At 33.7% G+C, this 11,264-nt stretch overlaps 2 protein-coding genes across 2 annotated transcripts; both read right to left on the bottom strand.

Annotated features, from left to right (window-relative positions):
• Positions 1-2,726: 2,726 nt before the first annotated feature.
• On the bottom strand, positions 2,727-5,610 carry LOC137715492 (WUSCHEL-related homeobox 3). The gene is made up of 2 exons (XM_068454839.2): positions 5,069-5,610; positions 2,727-3,497 (listed from the first exon to the last, which is right to left on the bottom strand). The coding sequence occupies exons 1-2, from the start codon at positions 5,507-5,509 to the stop codon at positions 3,201-3,203; spliced, it is 738 nt and encodes a 245-aa protein (XP_068310940.1). The 5' UTR covers positions 5,510-5,610; the 3' UTR covers positions 2,727-3,200.
• Positions 5,611-9,705: 4,095 nt separating this feature from the next.
• Positions 9,706-11,050, bottom strand: LOC148698157 (embryo-specific protein ATS3A-like). The gene is made up of 2 exons (XM_088690263.1): positions 10,906-11,050; positions 9,706-10,417 (listed from the first exon to the last, which is right to left on the bottom strand). Exons 1-2 carry the CDS (start codon positions 11,002-11,004, stop codon positions 9,956-9,958), a joined length of 561 nt encoding a protein of 186 aa, XP_088546389.1. The 5' UTR covers positions 11,005-11,050; the 3' UTR covers positions 9,706-9,955.
• Positions 11,051-11,264: the final 214 nt, after the last annotated feature.

Here is an 11,264-nt window from a genome sequence, read left to right as displayed (position 1 = left end):
GTCAGGCCAGAGTCAGCCTCTTCCTGGATATCTATGCCCACAAGGAACCCAACTCTCGCCCAAAAGTCAGCCTCACCCTGTATCCGACGCCGCCCATGGCATACATGTAGTAGCAGCCCATGACATACATGCAGCAGCCGCCATATCAAATGCCTGTATATCGACCTAAGATGGCTTCTCCTAATGGATTTTCCCTGGATGTTCCAACTAGAGAGTTTTTTGGAATGCTCACGGGTGCTACATTAGATGTGGACATGACAAGGGTTTTCGGATCACAAGGAGGATCTGAAGAAGGATCTGGGGTACATTCAGGCTCTGGTTCTGTTAAGTAGTTTATTTGGTTCGCTTTATTGTCAGATATGTATGACACTTTGGCCAGCATTTGTAGTTTCTATTTCTTTTTTTTGTATGTTATATTTGTAATGTCGGATTTAGTGTTTCTTATGGCGGATGAGTTTTTGTATGTTATGTGAGATATAATATGTTTGTTATGGTGGATAATTGTTAATAGTTTTTATTAATGTTTGCTTTGGCCTATATATGAAATATGGTGGGAATTATTTTTATATAATTATTTTTAATTATTATTAATTAAAGACTAAAACAGATTTTTTTTTATTATTATTAATATATTTGGTGTCGCTTATGAACGACAACATAATAATTATTTTATGTATTAAGATGTTACGTAATGTCAATTAGAACCGACATTGGTTTGAGTATTTTATTTGTTTAACTGTTACGTAATGTCGGTTAGGACCGACAATAGGTTTGATATTTTAATTCTTTTATTGTTGCTTGAAGTCAGTTAGGACCGCCATCATGTCAAAATTTAACGTCGCTTCTAACCGACGTAAGGTTAGATATCACTTTTAACCAACATTGTTATTTTTTTTATTTTATATTACTTTGCTTCTTGGTGGCAGATTAAGGGGACTAACCGACTTCAATACCCTTTTCGTGATGCTAGAAACGGTGTTGGTTCTCCTATCAAACATTGCACGATTTGATGTCGGATTTTTACCAAAAATCTGACAATAATTGGGGTTTCTTGTTGGTTTTTACACTGGCAGTGATAGCCTCTTTTGTAGTAGTGTATGATTGATCTTTCTCTACTTAACAGTTCGAATCGACCTTCAAGCAACTTAACATAACTTAAATAGAATCTAACATAATAACAAATGGCTTTAACTGTTTTCCAATTTTTATTTGTTTTTGTGATGAAAAGAACATGTCATCAAGCAACAAGTAGATCGTTTGGAGCCATTCCATGCATCAGATAAATCATAAATGTCTTTTTGCATCGTCTGTTTTGTCGTTCAGGGCATCAGACATATCATTTGGTAGAGTCGTTTTGTCCATTCCAGCAAAGGGGGCCTTCGTTTGAACTGCATTATAGAACGTCGTTTTCTTGTCTAGACACCAATATTGGACATTATTGTAACCTAACAGCCAAGGACTGTGTGGGATTCACATTACTCCAGTGACAATACCTCATGTGATATCGAATATATATGTCTAAGATCACTTACCATCATTAGGATTCTTATTTTACAAATGGAGGTAATTTGACCTTAGCTTATGTTTGGCAAAGTTTTATGGCGATTTCATTGATTCAACTTCATGTATATGATCGTGATCACTTTGTTGAAGATTACAAAAATTTCATATCAGAAATCAACAAAATTAAATATGACTTATATTGATTTTGGATCCACATCGGTGTACGTTGTGCAAGTAGTAAAATGTAAGTTAGAAAACAATATCGGTGTGGTTATAGTAATGAGCTAATGACCCATCTAAAATCTTGACAGTGCAGCTAAATAAACCATTATTGTTCAAGATAAATCCGTATGTCATAAATACCCAATTACATATATACTATATAATTGTTGCAAATAAATGTTTATTTTTTGGTTGTCCACAAACATGTGTATTAGTTAATTTAGAGCAAATATACGTAATATGTAATTTGTTAAGTTCATTTCCTATAAGAATAGGTAAACTTGGCTGTAGTGTATAAAAGGCAGCCCAAGATATAATTATATAGTAGCATAAGTTGTTTGAGACTGTTTTAAACAGCTTATGAAGAAGCACCAACTAGATGCTTTTAAAAAGCGATGTGATATACTTTTTTGCAAAGCACTTGGATTTTAATTAAAAATTCAACATTTTTCCTCTTAAAAAAGGTGCCTATGAGAAGAAGTTCCAAAAAAATGGGATCTAATTTGATGGGTTCACTATATATAAGCGAAAATGTGAAAATAAGTCATTTTCTTTTCAGTTTCTCCAAAGAACAAGTGATGGGATTGAATTAACCAAGAAAATGTGAAAATTTGTTTGACTTATGAGAGTTTTAAAATAAGGCAAAAAACACACACATTATAATTTGATGGGATCATTATGAGGGACATTGGAAAACTTAGCCATATTTTTAGATTATTGGATTTTTAGCCATTTACTTTTCAAGATTTAAAAATATAGTCACTCGACACTCCCTCAAACAGTATAGTTATTCGAGTTCACCCCTCGTCCAGTGCTAAAACACCCCTAGAATATGTTTGAGGCGATGGTTAAAATTCCTTCAAGTAAAAAATTGGTTAAAAGTCTTTAGATAATCCGTAGTTTGGTGCCATAACCAAAGAATTATTATTTCATCTTAAACAAGTCGCCTCTCCCAATATTAAAAGAAAGCACAAAAAAAGTTTAGAAAATGAAAAAAATCCTTGCAAAATTTAAACATATAATAGACAGAATGTGTTACATTGACTTGTTCGAAAGGTCCAGACCAAGTAAACACTAATAAAAAGCTGACTTCTACATGACTAGATACAATATGTAGTCATCAGTTCACGTACTGGGTGTGCAATATGTCAGCTTTAAGCTACACACAACAGACAAGCTAAGACTTGAAAACAAAATACAATTCTGCTGCATGCAATATTGCACTATATATAGTACAGCTAGCTAGTAATAGTGCAAATAAATAATCGACGTTTGTTTGAAATTGAGAGGTTAAAATAAGTATAGGACCCAGAACCGTAGTACTACTCATTGGACAATTGAGATCTTTCACATCGCAGAAGAAGAACACAGAAAACACATAGCAGAAACTAAGACACCAAACAAGTGATTGAGAGAGAGAGAGAGAGAGATGAATGCAGATGCAGATGCAAATGCAGCAGTAGTAGTACGGCTTTTTAGTGATTTTCTGTGAGGGTGGAGGAAGACAGAGCACTGCGGGAGGGTGTGGATTCTTCTTTGAGATCAGTGGCAGTGATAGGGAAGAGTTGAAGGGTCTTGAGTGGTGGTGTAGAAGTAGTAGTAGTGGTAGTACTGCTGCTTGAACTAGTGCAACATGGGGATGGTGGGCTTACATTCATCATCATTATCATCCACTCACGACCGTACATACTCATCACGGACTTCTCCCTCTCCACCTTCTCTGGGATCTCCATCTTCCAGGTGTAGTTTATCAAGGCATCTTCAACTCCGACCTATGCCAATAAGGAAAAAAAAAAAAAAAAAATAGTTAAAATAGCTTCAAGAAAAGGAAAATTAGTAGCAAAATGAGAGAAATTAAGGACAAGAATTATGTATTCTGGTGTTTTTTACTTGGTAAAAAACTTGTGTTGATTTTATTGTACACTTGTTAGTTAGAGGACAATAAAGATCAATGTCTTAGTGCGTGATACTCTTTTTCTTTCAATCCAAGTTGACTGTTCTAGCATCACGGTTTTATTGACGTCACCGTTTGTGCACCATGCATATTGTTATGTATACAAATTTGTTTCGCTCTTTAATGAAAATATTGTATTACCTTGAACAGAAAAATTGTTAATTATTCCTTTACTTTGTAAATTTAAGGGGGATTTTAGATATTAGGGTTTAAATAAGATGATTCTTATATTCTTGAATCCTTCTTTTAAAAAACGTCACCATCTGCAATGAATTCCATAGGTTTTGCTATTATGTATTTACAAGCTTGCTATTTTTTCTTACCTATTGTCAGTAATGCTAGGTCAATTCTCAAATACAAAAGAAATTTCTATAATCAATTAACCCCATATTTATGGCACAAATACAATTCCAGGTTCAAATGACTGGGGATTTCCATTTGTATGGTAAATTTTTGTTTGCACAATATTTACGTACGATAGTTTAGGTCCAATTAGTTTAGCTACAAATATTTTGCTCAGGTACCTTAGTCATTAGTTTCATTTGTATGACAAAGTTTTGCATGTATTAAACAAAAAGAGGTACGATAGTTTAGGTCCATTTGTATTAAACAAAAAGAGGTACGATAGTTCTCCATTAATTTTGATGCAAATATTTTATGTTTATATGTTTATGACTGAAAGATATCCGGTTACATTTGATATAGTAATAATAATAATAAAATAAAATAAATTGATTAATTTGAAAATGTTAACTTATATGATTATATCTAAGGACTATAATCAGTATATAATTATAATCTTACACCAGGCATTTATCTAAAAATAAAATTATTTAAGGATTAAAGTTAAGAGTTTTATGTTTACTCTATTACCACAAACACTATACAAACAGACACTGTACTTATATAGTTATATATTTAATGAAGACCTAAAAAAAGGCAAGTACAAGTTCATTTTAGAAAAACAGTTTTTACCTTTCCATACTTCTCCTCTTATGTTTTTGTCTTATATGATAAATATAGTGGCCGATTTTTTTCGGTATGATATATAGGATGTTTTAGTCTGACAAAAAAAAAAAAAAAGGATTTTTAACATCAGAATTTTTTGCTGTTAGATCTTTAAAAGGGTGATGAATTGTAGACTGGTAGTACCAAGTTTAAATTTAATAATTTAGTAAATTTAATAAATTCCTTGTACTTCTAACTTTAAACAGTTATTAAGCTAAAACAATACTGACCCAAAGCAATAATAAGGTAATGATTTTAAACATGAAGAAAAAAAGAAAGAAAGAATATTCTGTCTTTCCACTACTGGTAAATATCTCATCATTGTGCATAAGTTTTTAATCAAGAGATAAATATCTACGCATAAATCTATATAATTATAACCTGAGGAGGAAGAAACCCAGTTGATGAGTAGTTATTGTGATGATGACAAGTAGAAAGTCGCTTATGATGAAGAGCAGAAGGGACAGGAGGAGGGGACTCAAGGCAACCAAGAAAGGTCTGCTGATTCAGCTGCTGCTCATAGTGGCAGTTACGGTAATTATGGTAATTATGATGGTGATAAAGTAGTTGCTGCTGCTGCAGTTGCTTACAAAGCTTTTTCCTAAGCTTCTGTCTGTCCCTTGCCTTGTGGTTCTGGAACCAGTAAAACACATTTTTGCCCTCAATCTTGCCATAGAAAGAGAGCTGGGCAGTGATGTGTTGGATTTGAGAGGCATTGGGGGTTCTGATTCCAGCCTTGTACATCTCTTCAAGGAGCATCAGTTGCTCTGGGGCAGGGCACCATCTTGATGATGATGATGATGAGTTAGCTGCAGGGGACATAATCGGTTTTTCCTGAATTGTGGACTTGGTTTGTGGTAGCTGTACACAGAGAAACTAAAGTAGGGTTTTTGGTGTGGCTGTGGGGAGTGAAGGGTTGAAGTATGGAGAGGTATAAATAGATAGACAAAGAGAAAGTAAACAGAGTGTTGGATTTTAGATTTACCATGAAAATAACATTCATTTGGTGGGAAGCCACACTGTGTAGACACAGTGTAGGACAATTTATGATTGATTTACATCGAATGAAAATCCAACACTGCTCTCTAGCAAAACACAGTGGAGTAAATTAATCTCGTCAAAAATCAGACTCAGACAACCTTGTCTGATGAATAAAAGTTGATAGCCTTTTAGATTTGCTTATTTATAGTAATTGTAAAGATAAGTTGATGAGTCAATTTCATATTATATATTTTATCTTATTCTTAGTATATTTTGCTAATTATTTTGGTAGAATTTTGATACTTTGATTTATATTTTCAATATAGGACATTCGACTTCCTTTGGAGCAAAACATGATCAAACGGACGAATGTTGAAGTGATTCAAATTGGAGGACGTTCGTGTGTCTCTTGGTGTGTTCATGTCAAAATTTAGGATTTTTCTACAAAGCGGTTATTTTTTGGTGATGAAATAAAGTAGCAGTGCGCAGTGCTGGAAAATAACGTTTCTAGGCTTAAATTGCGTTTTTAGAACTCAAGATGACCTTTCATGGATTCGTAGCCTTCTGGAGAAGTATTCAGAATATTCCAAACCTTAGATCCAACAACATTGGGCTGGTTTTGGAGCAGTTTAAGGGTCCAAAACGTGGCTGTTCAGATTTTAGGCGAAATTTTCATTCAATTTAGGGTTATGTTTCCTATATTATTCTAGTATTTAGTTTCCTAGTTGGATTGGAAGACCTTTTATTAGGAGGATTTAATTTCTATTAGGTTAAATAAGCTTGGCCGGTCCTATTCATAGGTTAACTTGTTCTCCGTGCGTTCTTGAAGAGAGGAAATTGGCCAAGCGTAGAAAACTTCAGACTTTTTCATTCAGAGTGTTTTCGATCTTTTATTATTCAATAAAGAACTTTGTGATTTCTATTATGAATATGCGTAACTAATTTTCTTTTTGCTAGGGTGAGGCCACGAGCCTTAGTAAGAATATGTAGTTTCTCCTTCAATTTGCTTATGATTATATACATGCAGGTTTTTGAATTATTGATCATTGATTTAAAATATCTAATTGTCTTGGACTCTTAATGCTTGATCACGGAATTAGATCCTCTCCGAGGCAAAGCCTCGGGATCCTCCTGATCGGACAACACGTGCCGTTGGATTTTGATCCAACAGCTACAATTATTATAACTTTTAAAGGGACCCCCTGTTTGTAGCCGTTGGATCAAAATCCAACGGTCCGTGTTGTCCAGTCAGGAGGATCCCGAGGCATTGCCTCGGTGAGGATCCAATTCCCTTGATCACCATTAGGATGTTTAGAAAAGTAATTTGATGCAATTTTGGTTGGAGGTCGACGACTAAGGCTTCTTGTGATTAATATGTGCAAGTTCACTTAGGATGAATACTACGTCTTAAGGGTTGCATGGTTTTTCAAAAGGTTTAACAGAACTTAATGAGTCATGCATGTTTAGATTTGATATGAATACCACAGACGGATTGCATGTTTGATATACGCTCTATGTTGGGGGTCCAAGACTCCAAGTAGGCATATATTAGGAAAACCCAACCTTCGAAATATGCATGTAAAGGTCATAAGTAATTGAGAGAACTATATAGAATTGTTAAGGTGACGGCGGATCCCTAGTGCTTTCTTAATTTGATTTCTTCAAAATTGTTTCTTTTTTCTTCATCTTTAATATTGCAAATTAATTTACTTTTATTAATCAATTTCGATGGCAGATTAATTTACTTTTATTAATCAATTTTGTTTTAATTTAAGTAGGTCATAAAATCAATCATCTCAATTTCTACTTTACAATAATTAATTGAAATTCGGTTTACTTCAAATTATTTAATAATTCGTGTGGAAAACGACCTTATAAGATCCTTTTATACTATAATAACTTTGTCATTCTTGCAAGTTCTATAAGAGTTTTTAACCCTTAAGCATGTGCGGTAAAATTCCTATCATAAAGTCATGCTCATGCATGGCTCACATCGATGAAAAGTGACTTCAGACACCGCCTTCCTCCTCCATGTATAGTTTGCAGCAATTAGTCACGTCTTGTCTCCTCATCCCTCATCATTTCGACAAAAAAAATTTAAATAAATCAAATCAAATCAATAGAATTTTGGGCTATAACCATTGAATGATAAGGGTATAATTAGGGTTTTCACAAAATGCATGGCATGGAAAGACATGTAAGTCGACAAGGTTACCCATTTTTTTCCCGAGCTAGAAAAAGGAAAGAAAACACAGAGACCTCCGCATTTTTTCTCTTCCGTCTTTTCTACGCACGGTAGTTAATCTCAGTTTTTCCACATTTCAGGGGGTTAAGTTTTCCAATTGCGTATAGCAATAACTGGGACTTAACATTTCAGGGGGTTAAGTGGTCCAATTGCGTACCAAATGAACACGTTCTGAAAATTAACAAATTCATAATATACAAAGTTTCCAAAATAATAAAAGACAATATTAAAATGGCTTGTAATTAATTTGGACTAATAAATAGGAGGGAGCTAAACCCACAGAGATTTTGGTATATATACACACACACAAGCATATGGGCACACACAAAGTGTGTGAGAGATTTTTTTTTTTTTTTTTTTTTTTTTTTTTTTTTTTTTTTGAAATAGACGGAGATAGGAAAAGAGTAATAGAGAATGTGGGAGTGGGAATTTTTTTTTTTTAATTTTTTTAATTAGAGATATGTTAGAATTACATGTAGGTGAGGCATTGGAAAAAAAAACAGCAAAATTTGGTTATGTGAAATTACATTTATGCCCCATATTTCTTATTCATATTATGTTTTAATTAGAGTGTTAAACTGGTAATTTCATAGGATTTTGGTTGACAATAAGTGTTTTATTAATTAGTAGATATATGTGTGTATATATATATATATATATATATATATATATATATCTGTGTGTGTGTGTATATTTCTCATATTATAACTAGTCATGAAAGGAAAGAAATAAAGAGAAACTGATATACAACTGATTGCAAGGTAGAATCTCTTATTTCGATGAGGGTCATCACATATGTAAGTAAAATATGCATTATATCTTTTTGGTAATTAAATACGTACAAATATAAATTCAATAAGATGGAAACACGCAGTTAATAAAAAAGTTTTTATTATATTTTACTATATTTCCATACCACCAAAAGAAAATTTTGCTAAAATAAGAATTGATCAATCCTTTTCACCTTTTAGCTAGTACATACATAACAATTAAGTACGTGGTATTGGTATTCAAGATCACTGTATAGCTTCTTTGTCTTGATCAAAAGTTGCATACAGCTCTGGACTTCCTGAATTCTGAAATATGTTGTAAGCTTGGGTGGTTCTATTCATTTCTACTTTGTGGCTTTCAAAAAAAGAAATTAAAAACAAAAAATTCGATTCACTTGCATTTGGTGTACTGGGATTAAACTGATCATTATCTGACTTTGCAGATATGCAAATCCCTTTTCATTACTAGAAGTATTAACAGAATTTTTAGTAGATGAATGAATATGCATGATTCACATGTACTATGGGATTTTTCACAGCTTGATCAGGCAAAAAGAAGCCTCACAGGTGCTTTTATCTTGATTAGCATATATGCATGCGTGTAATCTTGGTCCAGCATTTACCGAGGACTAAATATTAGAGATGCTTCAAAATAATTCACAGGTGCATGACTTAGAATTAGTTGCTAAATCTCAAAAGCCTAGATCCCAATTGATGTGTGAATGTTGCTTTTGTTCTACACATGTTGAAGGGATTTTTGGTATACTCCAAGGTATTCTACATTTTAAGGATTTTAATTGAATTTCAACACATGATTTGCAGCCTTTAGGTAGCAGAACGATCAGAACAAAAACCCCAAATTGTTCTCTTTTAAATTAATGTTTCACGCGAATTGAAAAGAAAAAAAAGAAAAAAAGAGCGTTGCTAGCATCAATTGCCAGAACCAATATATACAAATAAATTTAGTATTTGTACTAGAACGGACACATAATAATAATAATTTTTTCTGAAACAGCACATAATTAAAACTAAAAGACCCCCTATTGCAATTAAAATTATTTATATTAGTGACAGTTGACCCTAAATGTCAATGCTACTGTACCCTTCTTCTTTTATCTCACAAATATGGGTTAATTCCACAACTTCGTTATTCTCTGAATACTCAGTATTTATGATATGGTATAACAACAAAAAAGTTGAGAGAAAAAGTTTGATACAAGTAACTAAAGATGAATTATATCATGGCGTTCAAGCCAATTTTTTCATGACTGGCTATTTAGCAAACACTTTCCTCTTGTGCTTGATCCCAAATGGAGTGACCTCTTTATCACACACATCCGAACCATGCCACACATGGCGCGGCAAGTACCTGCGGAAGTAGAAGTAATTCGAGCTGAGATGGGAGTGAGACCCCTCCAAAACATGGACTTGTGCAAAACCAGGTCTCCAATCATCAGTTCCAGACAGTTTGAGGTAGAGGTAGCAGACCGGCGAGTCAACACATTGGCCCTTCACTTGGAACTCATCCACCACGCAAGCTTGAAATGGTTTTCTGGGAACATCGTCAAGGACGTCAGGCGCTATCGGATCCACCCTTCTTATGTGCTTGGAGTTTAGGTGGTGAACCACAATGTCATTAGAGTTTGTGTCACCAAATCTCAGCCTTATGTGGTTTGAGGTTTCGGCACCCTTTGTGCATGTTGTTTCAATTGTAACTGCGTACGTACAGTTTTCCTACATAATGTCAAAAGTGAGATTATTTATTTCATCTAGCTAGGTGTTATCAGTTAAATGTGGTACAAATACTTTTGATAAATTAGCTAAAATGATAATCACGAATCAAATCAATTACTAAGGAAATATCAACATAATGATCAAATATTGACGACATACAAAAAAGTTGATCATAGATCAACAATTAAGATTTCAAAAAGCAATCATTTTTACCAACTTCTGATGTACTTTTTGTATGCAAAATAGTAATTAGAATGCTAACTGATTAACAAGCAAGTTTTCTAAGTTAATACGAGAAAAACAAGTGCATTCAGTGCAAAACAATAATTAGAATAGAAGGCCAATCACAAAAATAAGGTTTCTATACTAACATGCATCGCATTATTCATCCACCACCAAATTAGAGGCACATGCACAGTAACAAGCAAATTCTAGAATAATTTTCAATCAGCTAGTGTGTGTCTATATGCATGTTGCATCTTCATCACCTTGTTTATTCTTGGTGCGAGACTTTCACCTCCGGCCAATAAAGCAATCAGAAGCACACAGCATATTAACAACGAAGGTCTGCAATTCTGTGTTGCCATTGGTTGTCCTTCTAGTGTGCTAAAACAAATCAAATCATCGTTAATTGGCCAGTAAATGTTTTAATATCACTCTCAAGGTATGTACGCAATTTATAGACACCACTCCAACGCTTCATATTCTTTGCTTGGCAAACTAAGAAAGGCATATTCTTAAACTGTATATGCATGTGATCTACTAGATCATATTTCATGTTTTTATCTGTACCTCTAGACGTATGAATCAGGTTTCCTTGACTTCTACTTATACCATGCATCTGCTT

Source organism: Pyrus communis, chromosome 3 (genome assembly GCF_041283825.1).
Source record: "Pyrus communis isolate YQ-2024b chromosome 3, ASM4128382v1, whole genome shotgun sequence".
Taxonomy (NCBI): Eukaryota; Viridiplantae; Streptophyta; class Magnoliopsida; order Rosales; family Rosaceae; genus Pyrus; species Pyrus communis.
Note: the sequence above shows the minus strand (reverse complement) of the source record. Positions and strands in the feature narration are given on the sequence as shown.